This window comes from Sinocyclocheilus rhinocerous, unplaced genomic scaffold (assembly GCF_001515625.1).
Source record: "Sinocyclocheilus rhinocerous isolate Xijiao unplaced genomic scaffold, SAMN03320098_v1.1 scaffold38, whole genome shotgun sequence".
Lineage (NCBI taxonomy): Eukaryota > Metazoa > Chordata > Actinopteri > Cypriniformes > Cyprinidae > Sinocyclocheilus > Sinocyclocheilus rhinocerous.
The window spans coordinates 601074-626147 of record NW_015666482.1 but is presented as its reverse complement, the minus strand read 5'-3'; the positions used below and the strand labels follow the sequence as shown (position 1 = coordinate 626147).

At 38.2% G+C, this 25074-nt stretch overlaps 1 protein-coding gene and 2 pseudogenes across 1 annotated transcript; 2 read left to right on the top strand and 1 right to left on the bottom strand.

Annotated features, from left to right (window-relative positions):
• Positions 1–511: 511 nt before the first annotated feature.
• On the top strand, positions 512–5667 carry LOC107732272 (protein phosphatase 1 regulatory subunit 32-like; annotated as a pseudogene).
• A 5774-nt stretch (positions 5668–11441) lies between these two features.
• LOC107732306 (leucine-rich repeat-containing protein 10B-like) lies at positions 11442–13569 on the bottom strand. The gene has a single exon (XM_016543591.1). The coding sequence runs from the start codon at positions 13256–13258 to the stop codon at positions 12014–12016; it is 1245 nt and encodes a 414-aa protein (XP_016399077.1). The 5' UTR covers positions 13259–13569; the 3' UTR covers positions 11442–12013.
• A 3622-nt stretch (positions 13570–17191) lies between these two features.
• Positions 17192–25074, top strand: part of LOC107732283 (fatty acid desaturase 2-like) — a 17281-nt pseudogene continuing 9398 nt past the window's right edge.

The following is a 25074-nucleotide window of genomic DNA, read 5'->3' as shown; positions in this document are numbered from 1 at the left end:
GTCCTGGTAACGGTTACCTGGTAACGAGCGCGGGGATAAAAGAGCAACTCACGGCGCGCACAGGTACATGTGGTTGGTTTACTGCGCGGAGGGGCGAAAGACAGGTAACGGACGAACCATTTATGACTAAAAACTTATTAAGTGTTATTAAGTTATTTAAATCATACAAAAATAACAATAATATCAGTATAAATATTTTGTTGTTTCACGGTTCAAAGACCCATCAAGTGCACTTTTAAATGACGCTATTAAGGTAAACAAGTAAATAAATGGCGATTAAATCTTTACACTGACATAATGAATGTTTTAACGTCGCTTAGTGTTAATGTGACCTCAGTCAGAGACTGCATTGGAAAATGTTTGTTTATATCAAACTGTAATTCTTCAATTGTGTATGGTACTGGAAATAAAACATCACATCAACCATTAATTTATCATTGTGTGTGTGTGTGTGTGTGTGTGTGTACAGTTGTTAAGGTTCTGTATTTTGTTAGGTTAGTCACAGTCACAGATGGTTGGACCCTTGGATGCAGTCAAACCTTTGGATGGAACAGGCAGACCAGGGGGCGTCCGACTAACATCGGCTTCGACCAATACTGCACCTCCCACTGACCTCTTACAGTGAGTAACCTTAGAATCATCAAACTATACTTTGTTTTTTGTTTTTTTTATGATTATAGACATTGGCATTATCAGACTGATACTGAAGCCAGACAATATCAGGTCATAATTTTCCCATTTAAAACAACAGCCTTTTTCTATGCCACAGTTTGAAACATAAACAGCCATCCATCTTTTCTACCACACATTATAATGTTTTGATTGCTTATTTTACTGGAAACGTTCAAAACTCTAGATCGGTGCAAGAATAATTTTTCTTTCTTATTTTCCCTACTTTTGTCTGGTTTCAGACTTGTAAGTGGTTATTGTGGAATGCAGAAAGAGAATTTGTAAAGAATCTTCATGCAACCTCTTTTAGAGGAATTGAAGTTGTAAACATCTAATCTTGCCCAAATGAATGATTAGTTCAGTGAATATAGCATATTTATGTTATATGGATTACTTTTATGATGAATATATGGTACTTTATTATTTAAAAAAAGTGTTATTATGTATAATTTTTGTACTCCACAACCTGTGGTCAACTATAAACTACTGTATGGAAAAGAGCACTGTAAGATTCTTCAAAACGTCTACTTTTGTATTCTACAGAAAACAATAACAGCATACAGCATTTTGGGTGACCTGTTCCTATAAGTACATATTTATTAAAAATATATATAGTATATATTTATCTTATCAGTCAGCAAAAATAATAAAATGGCCAAAATGTCTGTATTGGTGCATCCTTATTTCAACTATATCCTGTAGAGATTTGTGTTGTGTTGTGGAACTCCTATAAGTACATATTTATTAAAAATATATATAGTATATATTTATCATATCAGTCAGCAAAAATAATAAAATGGCCAAAATGTCTGTGTTGGTGCATCCTTATTTCAACTATATCCTGTAGAGATTTGTGTTGTGTTGTGGAATATAGGATGTTGAATCTGTCATGAGTTGTGTCCTCTTTTATCCAGGTAAGGAGTTATTCCAGTCATGTCTAGGTCATCATTTTGGGACGGGTTACTCTGTCAACCACCGTCCTGTTCTGTACTACAGCTCCAGCCTGGACCGCTATGATAATCCACAGTTTGGGTAAGACAATCATTGTAGACACATATACTTTTCCTTTTCTCTTAGTCTCTCACTGTTGGACAGTTTTGAGTCTCAAACGAAGCGTCATTACCAGCGTCTGGTTCTGCCCGACGGGACGGAGTCTTTGGCCTGCTCGGGGTCCAGACGCAGAGAGAGCGGATATTTGCAGCTCCAAGCTCAGCCAAGACCTGTGAGAGCCAAAGACACACACATAGAAACGCAGCAGATTTCAAGGGCACTGTGCCATGTCACTTCACCCTGGCCTCATTGTGCTTTTACTTTCTCTCTCTCTGTTTCTTAGAGAGCAGCGTCCTGTCAGACTGAATATAAAGGCACTTACATTCCTCACCTCAGGGTTTTGGGTAAGTGGTGTGTTTTAAAAATAATGGTTCTTTGTGGATTGATGTTGCATTATAGGTGTTTCAGATCAGTGCGTTTTTGTTTTAGTTGGACCCATAGAAGATAGTGGATACACTAAGGAAGCCAATCTACAGCTGAATACCTTCCTCCCTCAAAATATTAACATGGTGTGTGTGTGTGTGTGTGTGTGTGTGTAAACTCCTCATTTTAATCTGTTGTCAAAGTCATTGTCAATATGTTTTTTAACTGCACTGATCCATGCTGTATTCATGATGAGAATCACATAATGAAATCCTTTTTCCGATGTTATGCTTGCTCTCTGCTCTGATTGGGTAATGATGGTTGTCAGGATGACGCTCGCAGGACACAGGAAAGTGTGATGAGGACTGACTTCCTTCCCGGATGTTTCCTACAGGTGGTCTCTCTGTTTCTCTCGTTCTCTGCTATTACTCTGTCCATCAACATCTCGACAATTTTTAAGATGTGCGTCAGCTGGATGAGGTCTGTAGCCTATTTAATGTGTGTGTGTGTGTGTGTGTGTGTATTAGGGCAGTGAAGCATTACCAAAACTTGCCTCCTGTGCACTTCGAGAAACTGGATTTACAAGAGAAACCCAGAGGCCTCTGACCAGTTCAGTGAGTATCTCTATCACTAGATAAACGCTGCAATTAAGACTACAACAAGTTCTCTGATCAAGGATCAGGGTTTATTGGATGTTCTGCCCACAGGCCTTTCTGCAGGGTGGCGCTAGTGAAGACAGTGGACAGAAGACTAGAACTGCTGCAGCTAGATGGTCCATTGGGCCAATGGTAAATAAAACCAATATATTTTGCCCTCTACATTTGTGTAATGGTGAAATCTGCACTTTTTTGTTTGGCTATGACTGTTCAAATAGATTTAAATGAACAACCAATGTACATTTTATTGAGTTACACATATGGAAGATTAGATTAGACCATTAAAAGAAATAGTTCGCCCAAAAACGTCAATTCCATCATTTATTCACCATTGTTTCAAATCCATATGACTTTCTGTCAATCTATTTCTTCTCCATGGCTTTCGAATCTTATCTATTCAAATATCTTATCTATTTCTTTATATATATATATATAATTTTGTTTTTAGCATTTAAAATTATTTTCCTTATGTTCACACATTTTATAGACAACAAATCAAGTTTTTCTTCAAATATGACATGTGAATGCATTTTCTTGGATTGAAATATATAGAGGTCAATATATATTTTTCAATTTTTAAAAAATATATATTTATACATTTAAAATTTATTTTCAAAAATATACAAAAAAATGTCCCAAAATATATTGGTAGAAAATATATTTACATAAATACATTTTGAAACGTATTTTAGCAAATATATTTTTTGTATATTTGTATATATTTTGAAATGTATTTAAAATAATATAATGCTGTATGGGATATATAGTTCACCCAAATATTTAAATTCTGTCATCATTTTTTGACCCTCAAGCTGTTCCAAACCTTTATGAGTTTCTTTCTTCATCTAAAAAAAAAAAAGACGATACTTTGAATAATGTTAGTAACCAAACAGTTGCTGGTCCCCATTGACTTCCATGGTATGGGAGAAAATACTATGGAAATCAATGGCAACTGTTTGGTTACCAACATTCTTCAAAATATCTTCTTTTGTGTTCAACAGAAGAAGAAATTCATACAGGTTTGGAACAACATGAGGGTGAGTAAATTAAGGCAAAATTTACATTTTTGGTTGAATTATCCCTTACACATTATTAGTTCCTGCATGGTACATATCAGTACCTTTTGAAAGAGTACTGTCCCAGTGACAGCTTTTGTACCTTTTATTCTAATAGTGTAGGTTTGTAATGACAAGAGTGTGAACTAAATCTGTAAATGACACTGTCAATTAATTTGTACTACAAGTAAAAAATGAGCAAAATGTGCTCTTCTTTCAAAAAAAGCCAGTTGGAAGACAGTCTGTTCTCTGCCAGTTCCGATTTAATGTCACAAAAGCACTCAAAGATGACACGGCTCACCTCAACAACACTTTGAACAGTCATCCACTAAAAAGATGATTGGAAATCTGATATATTTTGGTGTGCCGCTGCTGCTTTAAGAGGGATTTCTGGAATAGTGTAGTGTACTGACTGTTCTGTATTCTACAGGGCTCATCAGGATTCGTCCTTAACGCCCCCAACATCACAAGCCTCTCACATACACCAGCAAACCCGCAACACTTCCTCACACACTACCAAAGCAAGTGAGTCATGTCTGTCTATCTCTGTCTGTTCCTGGTGTTTGACTGGCAAAACTGATTGCTCATTTATTTGAACTGACTGTCTGTGCCTTGTAGACATGGGCATCTACTGCATTACATGGTTTTAAAGGGGTCATATGATGCGATTTCAATTTTTCCTTTCTCTTTGGAGTCTTACAAGCTCTTGGTGCATAAAGAAGATCTGTAAAGTTGCAAAAACTAAAGTCTCAAATCCAAAGAAATATTCTTTATAAAAGTTAAGAGTCAACCACGCCTACCTAAAACGGCTCGTTCTAACACGCCCCCACATATCTACGTCACGATGTGGGAAGATTTGCATAACGCCGCCCAAATGTTCATGCAAAGAAAGAAGGCGTAACTTTTATTTTTCGCTGTAATATTGTTGTTGCCGCCGCCGCCATGTCGTGTGTTTCATTGTGTTTGTTTGGTCAGGACGATATCGCTTCGTCATGCCTAGAGCTGATCTGTGCTTGTCGCTGAGGAAATACATCAACTTCGCGCTGTGGATCGCCGGATCGGCTTTCACCGTGGACGAAGCGGAGTCCAGCCCGGGGTCGTCACATGTGGTTGTCTCAAGCCCGCCCGCCTCTGCTCACTCAAGCCGGCCTCCGCTCAATCAAGGCCGCGGTGTGTGACGCTGTTTCGTTTACAAAAAGCGAAACTACTTTGTTTGGCCTTCCAAAAGAGGACACGACAAGAAATCAATGGTTAAGCTGTATTTACAACACTGTTCCAGAACAGTTCAACCCAAATATTCAGATGTGTCCAGCGCATTTTATGGAGGACTGTTTCCTGATCCTGGTAGAGCTTTGTAAAAATCGACGTGTTTCAGAAAGGCGGGGCATAGAGAATAAACAATAATGTACAGTATGTGGAAAATAATGTGTTTTTTTAACCTTAAACCGCATAAACACATTTCATTACACCAAATACACAAAATAATGTTCTTTTTAGCAGCATCATATGACCCCTTTAAACCTGGAGGTTCAGTGTGTTCTGATTGGTAGCTGGGTGGATGAGTGTGTTCTGATTGGTTGCTGGGGGAATAAGTGTATCCTGATTGGTTAAAATGAGGTTTTCGTCCTTCTAATTGTTGCAGGTTTTGTGACAAATCATCAGTGGTGCAGCAGAGATCAGAATGGGTGAGAGGAGGCATACAGAGACACAGAGAATGCGGGTACAGTGGACGAGACACAGATAGGTACACACGTAAACACCTTGTGTGCTTGTATTCATGTACACCTGAACACTTGTTAATAACATCCTCTGTTTGTCTCTCTCTTTCACACAGGTTTAATCTTAGTGGATTTAATGTCCTAGCTTCACAATAAACCTGAAATATTCATTTCAACATAATACTGTCAAATTTAGCCTGATCATTTCTACTTGACATTTTCAGACAAAATTATATTGCTTTAATTTAGAGGTGTTGTCTATGCATCATACTTAGGGTTAGTGATTTTTAACAGACCCTTAACACTATTAAACTTTAATGCATTAAGCTGAGAATAATTAACATCAGCAATAATTTTGAGCAAGTTGTGTAAAAACTAATGAGCAACATAATTATTGATGTAAGACTGAATGCAAGACCAGGAAGTGTTGCTTAACCGTGGTCAGCAGATTGTGTAGAAGAAATATTCACGCTCGTACACAGATTGCAATGCATACACCAATACACACAGATATGCACAAATTATGTAAGTTCCTAGCCATGCCGAGAAAGGAGTGGCACCAAATGAAAGCTCAGCTGGCTGGCATATGGTCACAGTTATGGTGCCCGCTTATAGGTTGGTGTGTGTGTGTAAGCTTCTCTCTCTCATCTCAGGGCCAATGTTCACTCTCCCACACAGGCAGATCGTTCATTATCCTTAATAATCCTTGCAGGAAAGGGAGAATAGGGATTGATTGAATAAAGGAACACTGGTCTTTTTAGTCCGTGCTTAAAGGTGTAATAGGTGATTGTCTTCAGAAACATTTTTTGTTATGCTGGTTGAAAGTCTCTTCACATCCCGATAGCAATCATTAAGTTAAGTGGTCTAAATGTATTTATCTGTATTTATATATTCTGTGGAAGGTGTAGGACCAAGAAATGTTCGTCCAATCAAAACGCTCGGTCCGAGCGTTTTAATTGGCTTTCCTAACTGCCTGTCAACATATGTATTTGCATACTTCTGCGCACCCTGTTAGCGCAGACAGGATACGTCATCAGCGTGTTCACGCACACTGCAGACAGAGCGAGAATGAGAGACAAACATCAACAAGCCGATCTTTGCATTCAGAGGGCGTGGCTTTGGATGGCGATTGCAGGGAGGGTGGGACGTTCGCTTTCAGTGCTATCAGGCTAAAGTTAGCATTTTCCATGATCTCCTACTGCACCTTTAACACTGAAAAAGTGACTCAAGTGCTTGTCTATAAGTGGTTTGATGGCTGCAGAGGTGTTGCTATTTTACAGTAAATTGAGCAGTTTGAGCATTAGCACTCAAGCATTAATATTATTATTGTTCATACATGATTTGAAAAAACACTAAATATTTGATGTTTGATTCACCATTTGCATTATATGGACATAAAGCACACCTCAGATTTGCATGGTAGAAAATAAAAGTAAATCTCATATTTTCGTGATCAAAATATCAGAGAGCCAATTAGCAACCATTTAGAACTCCCTAGCAACGCACCAGCAACCACATAGCAACACCCTGGCAACATTTTAGCACACACATACACTATGTCTGAAATCGAATACTGTAGCTAATACATTTAGTTGAAAACTTGCTTCTCAACCGTTAAATAGTATGTTCTATATGGTAGGAATGTTTGTAGTATGAATGAAGTTCGTTCGTCAATTGCATCGCTTCATTGCCATTCACAAATCCTCTATTATGGCCTCGTGGGATAGTAAAGTGTCCATTAGATGTACACTTCAGAATTTTCACTTACTATTTTATGAATACTGTGAATTCGGACATACAACTTGGCACACATACTGTTTTTTGCCTACTATATAGTATGGATGTAGGCATATTTCGACGCAGCCATATTCTTAAAGGGGTCATATAATGCTACATGCACTTTTACAAGTTGTTTGAACTGAAATGTGTGTTGGCAGTGTGTGTACACAACCACCCTAAAATGATAAAAAATCCACCCAGTGGTTTTTTGTTAATCTACTAAAATCTTTACCCCTGTAGACAAGAATGACTCCTAAGTGATTGAGGTCTTCTGTTGTTGGATGTAATAATGAACATAGCAGTCGTCGTTTACTCCCGATATCTGAGCCGCTGAAGACGCAGTGGATTACATTTGTTTCTGAAGGGAATGCGCACCCGATCTACATAAATGCGTTGTATGTTCGCGCACATCATTCAAGATCCAGCTTCACCTTTTTTGAAAGGGGAAAAAAGGTGTTTTTACACTACCATTGAGAAATTTTAACCAAACTATGTTACAGACTTTTCATTAAGACCCTAAAGAATCATATCAACTTGTGGAAAATGGGCATCCTATGACCCCTTTAAGTAAATCTGAAAATCTAGTTCTCACATTGCGGTTTTCTAGCCTTGCAATTACACTTTTAATGACTTACAGTGTAAAACCAACCAACTGGTATATACAACATGCAAACATGCCCTACTTATGAGCAAAATCATATGCACAGGACCATGATGGCCCCTCCTCTCATGCTGACACACTGTCACAATGGCTCGGATTACATTTCTAACACCAGATGACTTCTGCTGAGATCTGGCAGTGACAGAGATATCACTGTGAGTGCCTGCAACAAGGCTATGAAGTTTCAAGCGCCGCAGAGGCGATCTAGTGTTCATTCACGGCTTGCTATGCAGCTGACCTTGGGAGAATGGCGTTAACATAAACTAGCAGTAAGCCGCTAAATGATTAAGCACAGAGACTATGTTCTCCTCTTCAGGCCTGGACTGTGTCAGAGCACTCAACCACTCCGCAGATACTCGATACTTGCTGCCTGAGGATCCAGGGCTAACGGCTATGCCAAAATCTCTGAGAGGGACTTATTCCTTTAGAGAGGGCATATAATGAGCAGTCAAATTGAGATAAAATAGATTTTTAGACATGTTCTGTGCTGTTTTTTACTTGTTGTTTTATTGACTGTCAGGCAAATTTGAAGTGTTATTCATGTTATGTCATGTCATAACACAAACGTTGAAGGGCGAGTTCTGCACCAAAGTTTAAAGGGATAGTTCACCCAAAAATGAAAATTCTTTGATTAATTACTAACCCATAATGTCGTTCCAAACCCGTAAGACCTTCGATCATCTTCGGAACACAAATTAAGATATTTTTGATGAAATCCGAGTGCTCTCTGACCCTGCAGACAGCGACGCAACTAAAATGTTCCCATGCCCAGAAATGTAGTAAGGACATCGGTAAAATAGTCCATGGGACATTATTGGTTCAACCTCAAGTTTAAGAAGCTACTAAGAATATATTTGTGTGCAAAGAAAACAAAAATAACAATACAACAATTATTTTTCTCCAAATCACATCTTCCGCCATTAGCAAGAGCACCTCTGCTCGTAAACAATGCATGTACCTGGTGCTTTCATTTTTGGGTGAACTATCCCCTTTAATACATGTTTCTAGGTGTAAGATTGAATCTCTTCTCGAAGCAATTGTAATAGTGATGTTTGTTTTAGTAAACACCACAAATAGTAGTGTCTGTTTACCTCAAAATAGCAACATTTCAGCAACCATCAACCACTTTTTTGATCAATTGTTCAATGTCTTCCAAAGCTGAAAGAAATCGCAGATCTACCTGCCAGAGTCAACACAACCCATCCCACCAAACGCAAATGTGCAAGGCTCAGGTGTCTTTGAAACAGCCAAGTTTCACTATGCAAAGCATTCCTTTATTCTCATCTGCCAACCGTAAGTTCTTTTGCATTTCTAAGAGTATGCACTTCATCTGAGATGCCTCAGTAACATACTGCAAGTATTTGGCTGTTTGCAGATGTGAATGACAAATCTATTTGCGAATTGAAAAATTTATTTTTTAAAGACACCTGATCTGTGCACATTTGCGTATGCGTGATGGGTCATGTTGATTCTGGCATGGAGATCTGGGCGGAGACACGCTTTTCTCGACTTTCTGTCAAAGGTTGTGCCAAAACACTTGTTTCAGATTCTTTGCAGCAGTAATGACAGACTCATAGCATTACATAAATATTTTAACAGATGGGTTTTTACACTCTTTAGGGGAGAGATGAGAAGTGACAGGAGATGGAGAGAGAGTTTAAACAGCACAATGATGGATGGAGGAAGAAAAGGCAAAGGAGGAGGAAAGGGCAATGAAAACACTTCTTGAGTAGAATGAGAGAGTTGGCAGATGTGACTGGAATAGAAAAATAGGTCAATATAAGACTGATATCGGAGGGAAAGAATGAACAATTGAGGAACATGCAAATTAGAGGGCAGTGGTTTCTCCAGATGACCTCTATAATTCAAAACAATTATTTCTTTCTTGAACTTATGCATTTGGGAGTTTTGAGAAACAATATGACTTTCTTCCGTAGAACACAAAAAGGTGAATCTTTAAGATTTTTTTCTTAAGAATATTAAACAAGAACTGTATTCATCAAGCTACAAAAATACTAAAAGCACCTTAATTATCAGAAGAGTGGTCCATATGATTATTATATTGCAATTCTGAAGCCATACTGTACAACAGCTTTTTGTGACGAACTTAGCAAAATCATTATTCACTGAAAATCTTTTCCTAGTTTTCCCATCATAATCAATAAAGTCATCTACACTTCTCTAATTCACTTTGCATTGTGTCACATGGCTCGCCTGCAGTGTTAATTGGGTGTTAAACACTATTTTCATTTTTATACCGTCACCCAACCCACAAACCTGCTGGATCCATTACAGTCTTTGTTCTTGGACCTCATTATTTACACACTATGCGCTGCTCTCTCTCTCAGTCTTTCTCCCAAAACATCACTGACTAAGTACCCGGGCCTTTTATGGATTGCACCCATTCACTCCCTGATGTTTCTCTTCTGTCTGCACGCCTCCACTCTGACTTTCGCACATCGAGCCCTTTAAGCTTAAGACGAGAGAGAACGTTTACTTCTGTTAGTGCTAACTTGGCTAGCTCTTCCCATCTGTCTCAGATCACGTCAACGTTGTTCCACAGCCAGACAGCTAGGATTCTTAGTGGAAACTCTCTTAATTCAGAACTTAATTTGCCTTCTAGAAACATGAGTGTTTCTAGATTCTAGTCTAGATTTTTCCTGGCCAGGGATGGGATTTGGAAATATATTTTAAAAACTGTCAAAATTCTTGACAGTTTTTCTGGTGACATTATAAATATCACTGGTATTTATTCAATTTGATTCATTTTTGTGAATCAGTTTTAGTAAATCAATTAAAAATTATGATTCAAAAAAATTTAAACTTCTGGCTTGTTATAGGCTGAAAAATATGGACATGTAATTTTTCTAGCTACATTACCTAGTCGTAGTCAGCACTGGTATTAGATCTTCTCTGAGTCTGACAAGACATGAATCATTGAAACATGTTTGGCAAACTCATTGGTTATTTAATAAGAGAATATTTGGTTTCACCAACACACATCGCTGCAATTGCAGCATCAAGTTTCTTATAAACAGTACACTCATGTCAGGGTAAAGTTCCAGACACACTTACACAAACTCACAAACAAAAATGCCTGAGCCCTGCTCTTAATTAGAAATACACAGCACACCGTAATGTAATTTTGATGCATGAAAAAGTTGTGCAGTTTCACAGGTCTTCACAGTTGATTTTTTACAAATGACAAGTCTTAAAATCATTAAACCCTGTAAGTATTGAAATGAGTCCGTGTTTGAGGATTGCAGTAATGGCTGGCCAACAATAAATACCTTCTAAAAATAGCAACACTCACTTATACTTGTGTGAAAAACTTTTGCGTATTTGTAAAAGTTAATTCATAGGATTTTTGAGTGATGCTATTTTGTAACTTAAGCTGTATTTTAGAAATTGTGTTACTAATTTTCATGTTTTTTGTGCCATCATTTACTCACCCTAAAATAATTCCAAACCTGTATTCCTTTATACAGAGTGTAAATTAAAATATTTTTTAAAATGTTAGTGTATTTTGTCTATACAATGAAAATCAATGGGGACCAATGTAGTTCTGGACCCCATAGACTCTTATTGTGTGGGGGAAAACAGTTCATCAAAATATCTTATTTTGTGTTTCACACAATATTGAACAGCATGAGAATGAGCAAATTATATCAGATTTTTCATTTTTGGGTACACCATTTTTTTTTTTTTTTTACTTGACCTTTCATTCAACTTTCCAACCAATCAGACATAATTTAATGTTAATGTTAGCAGATGCTTTTTATTAGAGCAACTTGCAGACACTTTCATAACCCCATAAAGTATCCTGGGGTTACTTAAGTGCCATTTTCTGGGCTCCAATAACTCATTGTTACTCTCCAGTTCACCCTTGGGATTGAACCTGCAACCCTTGCAGTAACACCTCAGATGCTTAAAGCAGAAGTGTGTAGCGTCTGCATCAAAGAATTGCAAAAATAATGACTGTTGGCTGCTAAAACAAACTGCAATTCTGTTTGCAGAAATTACACACTTCAGATATAATAAGTAGACTAACAGGTGCAAGTATCAAGGTCGTTCTTGCTCCTCCCCTTCATATTCATAGTCCATTTCCGCTCTCTCATACTCTAACTCTGCCCCCTCGTAGCCTTCATACACCTCCCCCTCGCAGATTAGCTCCTCCCTTTCATACTCCAGACCGCCGTCGTCATAACCAAGCTCTGCCTCCTCAAACGCCACACCTTGTCTCTCAGACTCCGCCCCTTCCTCATTATTTTGGGGTCCGTTCTCATCCCCAGTTGGGGTTGTTGATGGAACCGACTCATTTGTTTCCTTCTCCTTAGCAACTGCCAGGTTAAGGGCGGAGCTCATCCGAAGTTTCTTGAGTATTCCGTGAATGACCGGATTAGCTGCCGCTGCCGCTGCGGCTGCCACCTCCTCTGCTTCCTTCTCCGCTCGTTCTTTTGCCTCTCTCCTTCTCTCTCTAACCTGCAACACCTCCTCAGCCCCCTCCCCGACGATAAGCACCTCCTCCCCTACACGCGGTGGCTCCTTCACAGGGTTGTGGTCATAAGAGAAGAGTCGCAGCCCGGGAAGATGATGCAAGTTTGGAAACTCTGATATCCGATTGCGGTCCATGTCCAGAATCTCCAGCTGCTCCATCTTGAGGAGCACTCGAGGAAACTCCTGAAAGCGGTTACCGTACAGCCAGAGTCCTCTCAGGGACTCCATGCGCCATAGGTCCGAGGGAAGGGTGCGCAGACGGTTGTCCCCAATCTGCAGTGAGCGCAAATTGGGAAGGTCGTACAACTGCTTGGGGAATCGCTGGAAGTAGTTGCTCTCCACCCAGAGGCAACGTAAGTTCTGCAGGTTCCTCACTTCCGGTGGGAGGCTCATGAGCCGGTTGCTTCCCAGGTAAAGACACGTGAGATTAGTCAACTGGCACACCGAGAGAGGAACGTCATCAAGCTTATTGAAGTCGAGCGCCAGGGTACGCAAACCCTGCAGCCGCGTGATACCCTTAGGAACGTCGCGGAGACGGTTTCCACAGACGTAGAGCTTCTCCAAGTACTCCAGATCTAGGACTTGACGAGGAAGGCGACGGAACTTGAAGTAGCTCAGATCCAACACCGGATCTCCGCTCGCCAAGAGCTCGTCGACTCCTAGCGGCAGCTCCTCATCCTCCACGACCTCCTCTTCTTCTTCTTCTTCAGCCGCTTCCTCCTCCTCGCCTTCATCTCCTTTCTCTTTAACCTTTTTCTCCTTTTCCTCTCCTCCTTCGTCCTGGGCCTCTTTTCGGGACGAGTTGCCCATACCCTCGGCCGGCTAGCCCGGCGCTTGTCTGTGTGTGTCGTGAGAGTGTGTTTCAGGACGGGGTAAGAGGGTGAGGCGGTCTGTGGGGCTGGCCCCCCCTCCCAGTGTCAGTTTCACTCAGTAGGATTGACCCGGCAGTGACAGAGCCAGCACAGCGACACATGGTGCTCTGACTACAGGCGGCTTCCCCTCAGTCCTAGTACTACAAGGTCCAACGTCAGCAAACACGGCAGTGATACCAGCAAGGAGCCATATTAGTGTTTGTGTGGATTGCTTCAATTAAAATACTCTTTATAAAACTACATGCTATAGAACAGATTATAATAATAATAGTAATAGTAATAATAGTAATAGTAATAGTAGTAGTAATAGTAGTAGTAGTAGTTGTAAAAATAAGTATAACTGTAACAGGAAGAAAGCTTAATTTTGTCTCTGTAATGTAAACTCAAAGTTAACAGATGAGTGTCAAAGTAGCTGCCAATGTTTGCATATTAATTACGTACCGTTTTCAAAGCTAATTAGTTAATTATTTAACTATTTTAAAGTATATAGTTTGTTAAAAGCATTAATTGACTCACATTACAGTCACAAACTAAGCGTTTCAGTCTGTTTGTGTGAACCCTGGTGCTGAGCGTCTCTCTGCCGACACACACAGCTCTTGTCCGGTTGCCCGGTCTGTGGATCCCAGTCTCGCTTTGACCTGGCCGGCGGCAATGTGAACCGAACTGATGATAGCAAACTGTAACTCCGCTTTGCGTGCTCCTAAATCGGACAAAATCCTCTGAGACGTCAGTTTAAAGTTCCCAGAAGCGCTCGACTTGATGTCTGTGTCTTTACAACGTTGTGCGTTCAGTGCTGTCTCGCGTTCCTCTCTCTCTCTTTCTCTGGAGTGTGGAGTTTGCGTAAAGCGTTGCCATGGACCGTCTCTCTCCCCTAGCAACCGAAACAGGGACATGAGAGTTACACACGATTGTCACGTGGTTCGAGGGGAGAGAGAGAGACGCGGTCAAATTCCTCTATTCCAAGTTCACGTTATGCAATGGGGAAACGTAGGCTATTCGTTAAATAATATTAAATAAATAATTAAGTTGTATGAAATATTTATTATATTTATTAATATTAAACATATACTATTTAAAAAGTTATAATTTATAAAGGTTTTAAATAACTAATATTTAATAGCCTATATTAAAATACATATAATTATTGTATTTAATTACATGTATATTCTATTGTCTACATTTATTTACATGTAAACAAAATTGTTTTTTTTTTAAATAATAAAAGTATACATGTCATGCTTTATATATTAAAATACATATAATTGTTGTATTTATTTACATGTATATTCTATTGTTTACATTTATTTACATTTTTAAATGATTTTTAAAATAATAATAATAGGCCTAATAATAAAAGCATACATGTCATGCTTTATATAAAGGAGATATACTATTATGAATTATTATGAAAAGTGCAACAAATTCAGGAAGAGAAAGAAAAGCTATTTAATGCAATAAATAAACTGTAGTCACAAAATCCGAAGTAAAATTGTTGGTGTCAGCAAAATAACTGCAACACAACTTTCTGTGCTGCTCAGAATGTGCATAATTGCATAATATCTACACTAAATAAATAAATAAACAAATGTACAGTATTTTAAAGGTGGCACTGTGAGGACAGACAGACGAAGGCTGAACAAACTGCTAATTATAGTGAAATGATTCACTCTCAGCTGTTCTGCTCTGAAATTAACATTCAAAACTACATTTCAATGAAGTCCACTCCATGGACCGGCTTCTACGTCATACATGGCCTTTTCAAAACTGAATATACTATACTATGAACTATTGATCTGTAAAGCATTATATAATGTTTGTTATTATTGATGAAGTTATTATGAAGTCAGAATACATTTCTTGTCATGTAGAGATATTATGATTTGTGGTGTTGCACGTGTTGCAAGTGTCTAAATCACTCTGCCCTATATAGGTGTTTTTCTGCTGAAGTGTTGTTGTAATGCATCAAAGTTCAGCCTTGATGTTCCACTGTGTCAGAGCAGCACAGACCCCCCTAGTGGCCAGTTCACTTCATAGACTCTGAACCTGATGCTGAGTGAGCCAGGGCTGACATTCGGGTCAGAAATCAGTCTAGACCAGCAGCCTTTAAGATTTTCATTCATTCCTGGCTTGAGATGGCAATTCTCATATGAAGTTTTCATATTCATTTTCTAACTTATGCACATATTTTCAATTCTTCTATGATGTTGTGCATTATTAGACTTCGCAAGGTTAATTATCATGGGGTTTGATACATTATATTTACTTTACAACCATGTTTCATGTATTAGGGATCAGGGGTTTTCATTGGTGGACAATGTAAGTTTTGGACAACAGTGATTTCCATGCAACTCATTGGAGCTCAAAACTGGTAGTTCCTGATGAATCCATGAGAAGTTGTGTGTTTATTCCTAGACGAAAACTACTTTGTAAACTTTTGATTCCATATTAAATGCCACTTTTGTTGTGTTTTAAGTGGATAAACACTTCCTAAAAGTGAACAATTGCACTAAATATCTTCCTTCTGCCTGCATGATTTTATGAATGTGTGAAGGCCAGGACTGTAACCATTACAACTGTTTTTATGATGTTGCATTTAGGACCAATGAAAGCAACGTCTAAACCACTTTTAGAAATTAAATAAAAGTCCTCAATTGATTAGGATTACTAGCCTAATTCATTTTCATGAGCCAAGCTGATAAGTTTTCTAATATGTCCTTGCTTTGACAACCCTGATGAAGGACAAAGATTTTGCAGCGCTTCTGAAACATTTCAGGTCAAGATGACATTCATGTATCGCCTTATGATATACAGGTTTATTAAATAGAAGGGAAAATAATGCTATTTCTATTTAAATGCACAGATACCCAGATATGGCTATAAACTACATTAAATTATTTTTACAGGTATAGAAAGATTTTTTTATTTTTCATTTTTAAGTAGCCTATAGCTTGAAAATTTAAGTCTGCTAAAATTGAATTTAAAAAAAGACCTGAATTAAAAGGAAAGTAATGCTGCAGCTGCAAAATGTTCTTTTATGCATCTCTGTATCTGCGAATTAGCATGTATGAGCATGTAATTATCTTATCTAACTTTACTGTAAGCTTTATCAGATAATAAATCATTCATAGATGTTAATACAACTTGCAAATACAATTTGTGAAGGATGGTAGAATGCAGCTGTAGAAAATAAACAGGTTCAGAAAAAGTCTGCGTGTTTTCTTTTGCTCGGAAAAGTCCAAAGTTCTTCTTTTTTCATTTGAAATGTTTAACAGTCATATCAGTCACCAATCTGTGCCTATGCCACGTGAAATGCTGGAACTGTGCTAAATAATGTGCATAGAGAATTCATATTTGAACAACTGAATTGGTCAAATGTAGACTACTATAGTGTATAGTTTTTTTCCACACATCCAAGTAGTCTTTTTAAATGCAGCGAAATCTATATTTTCAAGTTACAAGGAAATGTGCAACTTTTTATTGCCAAAATTTTTTTTTTTACAGTAGGCCTATTCTAGAGTGAGATGCATCATGCATTGTCCCGTTCAAACTAATTTAGGTCACTGCATTAATTATTACACATTTTCACTGTGTATGCTAAGTTAAATGACTTATAACCAATGAACAGGTTTCTAATGTAGCAGTTTTACATTCTATTTCTGTTAAGATGACTGATATTGTTTCAGCATGACTGCACTTTGCCGGCTGGATGTGCTAATGTGGGACAGGGACTCGAACCTGAGTAACTCTTCTTTATCTCCGCGCTCTCCCCTCCCTTCCAAAGTTCTCTCTCTCTTCCTATTGGCTGCTCGTTCGCGAGACAGAGTCGCACCCTGATTGTCCGGTGGCGCTCGAATGATCTGTTCGGAATTCATCAGAAGTACAAGTGATGAAGAGTGAGTGTATAAGACAGTATGAGCCTCTCATCCGCTTTTCTTTTTCATCACACACAAACCATATGAGTGTGTGAAGATTCTGCAGAGAGGGTGAGTGAATTATTGAAAGTGCATTTTCTTTCTTGCTTTCTTTCTTTCTTTCCTTCTTTCCTCTCATGTTATGTAACAATGTCTGCATTGACATCATGCGTTCATTTCCTTTAATTAAAAGAAAGGATCATTTTTCGTTTTCAATGTAATATTTAACAGTTTATTTATTTGAAATGTTCAAATAAGCAGTTCTGAAGAGTCTAAGAGTTGTTTTTTGCCATGCTTTTATTCCTGCTTTGTTTGCATGTTACTTTGTCATGCAAAGTGGGGTAAAAAAAAAAAAAACATTAACAGATGTCACTAACGCACAAAATAAGGAAGCAAGCAAAATCTTTCGGTACGTGTATTTCAGCAATTATTAATGAGATTATGTGAGTATTCATTATTGTTTCATTTCTAAAGACAAGGGTTGTATTGCAGTGCACTATAAAAAGTGAAAACTGTGTTATTTCAGCCTGGCCTGACCCTTAGCGTGCGTCACTCAGAAAACAACAGGCCAATCAGAAGAGAGGCTCATGAATATTAATTAGACAGGCCAAAATCGACCTGTTCTCAGCAGAGCTCCTGAGAGAGGAGCTGTAAAAATATACTGAGATGGTTTTTGGTACTTATACCGCAAATATATATTCTTAAGGACATCAAAACCTAAAATAAAACTCCAGAAAGGTGTAAAATATGTGACCTTCAAACGACTTTCATTGGTATAACCTAATGTTTTCAGGTTGATTCTGTAATATTACTTCATATTTTTTTACTTTAAATTTAGATGGTAAGCTCATTTTAGGTTACCTGACAAAACATTTTACAGTGTGAATATGAACCTTGAACAATGCTGAACAATGGGCTTTGTCTCACAAGATAGTGAGCTGCCTACCTCGACAGCTTTTTGGGCATCATTTTTGGGAATTATGCTTTAAAATGGCTGATTTTTACAACAATGTAGACTTGAAATGAAATTAATTTAGATTGCACCTTTTTGTACATTAAATAGTGCAGAATTAATGGCAGAAGTGAACATTAAATGCAATTTGTTGCATGTTTTGTCAAGTGAGTCAAACTGTTCTTAGACATTTTGATAAACCAAATGAAATATTTCATTGAATTACTTGGTCTTACAGTGCAAAGTAAGCAGCAGTCAGTCAGAGTTTGATCAGCGATGGGCGGCGGAGGACAGCAGACGGACCGGATCGCCGGCACCAATGGGAGGTTCGGCACGTACACCTGGGAGGAGGTGCAGAAACACACTAAGTCTGGAGATCAGTGGATCGTGGTGGAAAGGAAGGTTTATAATGTGAGCCAGTGGGTGAAGAGACACCCCGGAGGACTGAGGATCATCAGACACTATGCTGGAGAAGATGCCACGGTAAAACACTCAGCATGAATACATTTACAGTACATTTAACACACATGGAAGAACTTTTATATACTGTACATCACATTACTGCAAAGCAATGTCTGTGTCTCATAATCTAGTGAGCTACCTTCCTAGGCACCCTTTTTTTCTTTATACTTAAAATAATGTGGTAAAACTGTGGATGCTGCACACTGGTGGTGGTTGAGGAGAGACCCACACAGACCACAGGGTGAGCACCCCTACTGTTCTCACTAACACCTCTTCCAGCAGCAACCTAGTTTTCCCAGGAGGTCTCCCATCCAGGTTGACCAGGCTCAACCCTGCTTAGCTTCAGTGGGCAACCAGTCTTGGGCTGCAGGGTGATATGGCTGTGGATGAGATTATATCTCACGATTCTTACTTTTTTTTCATAGAATTGAAAGAAATTAAGTCTGAATTGTGGGATAAAAAGTTGCAATTACCTACTTTTATTTCTCCATACATAATGGCCAAATGTACTCTAGTATTACATAGTAGGCATCATACAAAAAATGCTATGTTAATGTGAATAGGGTTGCAAAGGGGTGGAAAATTTCCGGAAACTTTCCACAAATCCCTGGAATATTCCAAAAAAATCCTGGAAACTTTCCAAAATTTCTGGAATTTTCCCGAAATTTACTGGATTTTCCACCTTTTTGCAACCCTAAAAGTGAATAATTAATCATGCGAATGTTAATGTGCATTAATATTCAAATATAACAAATATTACAAACTAGACAGCATTGAGGTATTTTAGGCATGTGTTTCTAATGGCCCATAATGCTGTCTAGGTAGGTGCTTATTAAAGCAGTTGTTTGTTACAGTTTTGTTGTAATTGTTTCAGATAAGAATAAAATAACAATCATCAATGTTGAATCTGTTGTGACAGGACGCATTTAATGCGTTTCATCCAAACCTTCAGCTCGTGAGGAAATACATGAAGACGCTGTTAACTGGGGAGCTTGAGGCGTCTGAGCCCAGTCAAGACCGGCAGAAAAACGTGAGTACAGGGACTTTACTGAAGCATGACAGCTGGTTGAATTTCCATTAATCTGGTTAGGATGCACTTATCGAATTCAGATATCGAGTGTGACTTTGAAATGAACGGACCACGTTACACAGGAAGTTGAGTTGAAATTCAAATTGGGATGACTGAATTACAATTCAAAGAAACTTATCAGGTCATTGCGTTCTGGGAATTGATTGCATCTGTGTTTCCGTAAGGCTTATAAAACCATCAAACTCCAAGACATTTGTAGCTTTTTTTTTTAACACCTTTAAATAAGTCTGTCAAACAGTCATTCTAAGTTCAAATGATGAACTTCTCTTTTCTAAAATTGCTATTAAATGACATACTTATGGTATACTTTAATGACATACTTATGAATTGTGACAAAAGTCAGAATTGTGAAATAAAAAGTCATAATTACTTTTTATTTCATTTTCAATTTTAATTCTACTTTTAATTCAAATTCTAAATTCAAATCCGTTCAAACTGAGGAATTGTATTGCAGTTTAAAAGGCGTTCTCAATTCAATACTGTGCTGCACAATGTGTTTGATTCCAGAAAGCAGCTATGTGTATTGTATGAGCTCTGGATCATGACCTTCACAATCACAGAATGACTGTCAGGCTGTAATTCCACTTCCCAGACAGCCAAATAACAGCTTGTTGACTTAAGTGTGACATTAAAGCACAAAAAGCAATGCACCACTCAGATTAACCTTTGCCCGAAGACACGAGTCACATACTCCAAATTGACTTTCACTCCTCTTCTGAGTGATTCAACTACTGTATGTTCACGCCTTAAATTCAGGTCATGAAAGTCGATTCACTCCTGCATTTAAATGCGATTGTCAATCCCTTCGCAGTGTGAACGTGGCCATAGAGGACTGTATTTGTTGTCATTTCACCTTCGTTTTTTCTCAGGGGGCTCTTGTGGAGGATTTCCGAGCCCTTCGTGAGCGTCTGGAGGCTGAGGGGTGTTTCAAAACCCAGCCCCTGTTTTTCATCCTGCATCTGGGTCACATCCTGCTCCTGGAGGCCATCGCCCTGATGATGGTGTGGTACTTTGGAACCGGCTGGATCAACACGGCCATCGTTGCTGTTATACTGGCTACCGCACAGGTATGGCAAACATGTTTCATTAAATTATGTTTTATTAACAAGTTTCGGGAGGAGCACGATCAGATAATCAATCAGTCTGGCCCAGGTGGAGCTCGTCAGCTAATCACCTTAACAAGCAGTACGTGTATATATACAGCCAACTTACCTCAGTTCCACGACAGTTTTCCAGCATCCCGCCTCCACCCCAACACCTCACTAATTTTCTCCCAGTCTTGGGATGGGGGGGGGGAGTTCTCTGGGTTCAGGCTTTAACCCGAGCTTGGAGCCCTCCCTCTGGACAGCACGCCAAATATGCTACTAATTGCTTAATCACATTATATGTTAGTGTGAACTCGTGAAACTGTGTTTAGAAAGAGCAGCAGAATTGGTAACCAAAATCTGTTGCGCTTTGGATGCTGGTGTGCTTAACTAGCTTAGCTACCGTTAGCTGGTCAACAAGGAGTTTTCTTGTAAAGAACATAACTGGAAACGTCTTGATGCAAAAATCAACAATGTAAATGTTCATGTTTTTTTGTTTGTTTTGATTGTTTGTCTGTAGTCGCAGGCTGGATGGTTGCAGCATGACTTCGGTCATCTGTCCGTGTTTAAAAACTCACGATGGGATCACTTATTGCACAAATTTGTCATCGGACACCTGAAGGTACCAACATATCCTGTCCAGTCTTCACTAAAAATGATTAAAGATGGTTCCAGGAATACAACTCATTAGCCTAGCTCAGGGGTGGCGAACTCTGGTCCTGGAGAGCCGCAGCCCTGCAGAGTACATCTCCAACCCTAATTAAAACTCACTTGCCTGTAGCTTTCGAGTAACCTTTCAGACCTTGATTAGCATTTTCAGGTGTGTTTGATTAGGGTTGAAGCAAAACTCTGCAGGGCTGCGGCTCTCCAGGACTGACGTTCGCCACCCCTGGCCTAGCTGTAGGTTATTTTCAGTCAGTTGGTTTGTGGTCACATGTTGTTTTCAGGTTTCAAAGCTGTAACTTTTACGTTTTGTCATTTTGTAACCATTTTCGTTGAGGTAACGCAAAGTAAATGTAGGTAATTATACCAAAATAATACCGAAGGTTGGGTCCTTCATGACATTTGCACATTTAGTTCATAACAACGATTTGCCTTTTTTAAAAGCAATGTGAAAGTTCATACAATAGTTTCCACCTTGAAAAGAAGAAAGGGTTACATGACGCCGTTTTTTTACATTTGAACTTCACTTTCTGATTTTGAAAAAGTCAAAGTCGAGTCAAAGACATCCTTTGACAATGACCTTTTACATATTTTTTAAATGCAAAAATGTGAAATTCTGAACGATAGTATCCAACTAGAAAAGAGGGCAGGATTTTAGACATTGTTTTAAAAGTTGAACTTCACACAGCATCTTAAAAACATGGTGCGAGACACTAAAAAATCTGTGGAACAAAGGCATCCATTTATAACGATGTTTCGTGTTTTTTAAAAGCAACAACGTGAAACAATAGCATCCAAATGGAAAAGGCGGCAGTATTTCAAGACACGGTTTTAAAAGTCAGACTTCCCACAGCATCTTAAAACCGTAGCGCGAGACACTGAAAAACCACTGAGGAAAAGATATCTGTTTATAGCGATGTTTCGCTTTTTATTTTTTTTAAGTGCCCTATTATGGGTTATGAAAGGTTCATATTTTGGTTTTGGGAGTCCCCAACAACAGGTTGACATGCATGCAAGGTCAAAAAACACTTTCATTGTCTTATAATATGCATTTATTTTTACATTACTTGCTCAACGACTCCCAAACGATTCGCTCAATGATTCATTTTTCCAAACCCCTCCTTTGCGTGACGCTAATCTGCGGTGATTGGTCCGATTGGTCTCATTTTCATTTCATCATGCCTGTAATGCCTGATAAAGCAGCGTTTGTGAGCGCAGTGCTGCTTTGTTTACAGCGTTACCGGGGAAACCGCTATTTTTACCGCTCCAAAAGTGCCACCTAGTGGCATTTTCCTTCAGACCAATGCGAAAAGACCAACAAGTGGGCGGGCAATATGCTAAAGTTTCATGTTGACGTCAACATGAAACGGTTTGGGATTCGTTTTAAAAAACGACTCGTTTCAATGATTCAGAGTCGACTCTTTCTTTTGAGAGACAATAACTTTATACACGGTGCACTTTCAGATTTAAAACTTTGCAGGATGTTTTCATTCACTTAGAGCTGTGTTACACACTACATGAAAGGTCATTTTCAAAAATCCATAATAGGGGCACTTTAAGTTAAAATGGAAAATATCAAACAATAGAATCCACTTGGAAAAAATGCAGAGTTTTGAGCCTTTTGTTTTGAAACCTTGCCACAAAACACCGAAAAAGCTGCAAATCAAAGACAAATTAATAAAATAAAAGCATATATCCACCTGGACAAGAAGGATTTTGAGATACAGTTTATGAAAGTCAAACTTCACAAGGGAGACACTGAAAAAAGACGAGTCAAACTCATCCATTTATAACGACTTTTACCATTTTTTAACAGTCATTAAAGGCCTTCTGAAGCAAATCGATGAGTTAAGCGCATACAACAGTTAGCGGAAGCTAGAGATTATGGTTTGTAAAGTTTTAATATAGATATTTTCATTGCATCACTTCATCTAAGAAGGGATTAATTAACTCCCGGATCCTTGTGGAGCACTTTTTATGATGGATAGACGCACTTTATTTTGCTTCAAAATCTCGACCACCGTCATAAAGCTTCGAAGAACCAAGACATTTTTTTTAAATAACTCCAATTGCATTTGTCTGAAAGAAGAAAGTCATATACACCTAGGATGGCTTGACGTAAGTAAATCATGGGGTAATGACTAACCCTTTAAAAAAGCAGCGCGAGACAAACAAGCTGCAAGTCAAAGACATCCATCTAGCGCAAGTTTACATAGACAGCAATTAAAAGCAGCGCTGTAGAGTGCAAAAACACGTTCTGTGTGAACTACTTTTACATGTAATTTAAAAGTGCAATTTCAGTTTAGACTTTAGTCTGTCCGAAATTGTAATCTGTTTTTAAGCGAAGTCGTCCTAGCAGATGGTAGGTAATGTGATTGTAGCTCAACTTCGTCCAGCATGTATTAATGTCAAATGTCAGTTGACTTCGACATTGTTTGAAAGCTCTAAACGACAGAAGTGTTGTGCGATGTTTGTTTAATCCACTCAATTACACACCTGTATTTTTCGACAGATATATGCTGTAGCTTGACTACGCAAAACCGTGCATTAGTTTGATTACAACTGCACATGTAAACGGTTATATTGAATATTTATAAGATAAATACAAATCACACAAAACACAAAAATGTACTAAATTTGAGCTTTAAAATGTTTTGCTTTTTGATACAGTTCATGCTACTTAGTAGAGTGTCACATTGTTAGCTTAGCATCATGCTAACAACAAACTTGAGTCTACCATGTGCTTTTTGCATGAGAAGTGCTGTTTGTATGTTCATGAAAGTTGTTGCGTATAAAACATCTAAATTTAAAATCAGTTTTGGAACTTGTATTGGTCTGTCTGTTTGTGTGTCTGATGTTGTTGTGTTTTTATGCGTCATTCCTCAGGGAGCATCTGCGAGCTGGTGGAACCATCGCCACTTCCAGCATCACGCTAAACCCAACATTTTAAAAAAGGACCCAGACGTCAACTTGCTCAATGTGTTTGTAGTGGGAAACGTGCAGCCTGTGGAGGTAGGAACACACCATCCACATGACACATACGTGAAGAAAATACTCGATCGGATCTGATTGGACTCTTTCTGTCTGTCTTTACTACAGTACGGCATTAAAAAGATCAAGAATCTGCCTTACAACCATCAGCACAAGTACTTCTTCAGTAAGTCACTTTATGCCACAGCATCTACTACAGGAATGTTTACAAGCTTCTTACTGGAATTTATATCATAATTTGGATCGCAAAGGATCCTTATAAAAATAAATAAAATTCAAATAATATCCTACTGGATAAACTGAAGTTTGTAAGGTACTATTGTATCTTTTAATCTTTAATTAAACAATTAAATATAGCTTATATTTAAATATTGCTTAATTTATATAAGTCGAAATTTGAAATGTATAAGTAAAAACGTTAACTTATTTGTGTAAAATATACTATTATGTAAAACTTACTAGTTATTATGCTACAAATATTATTTTATTGTCCTTCAGTGGCATTTTATTATATTATATTTATTAAATAGTATATTATTTTAAAATATGTATATATTATATATCAATAGTATTACATTTTTTATATATATATATATATCG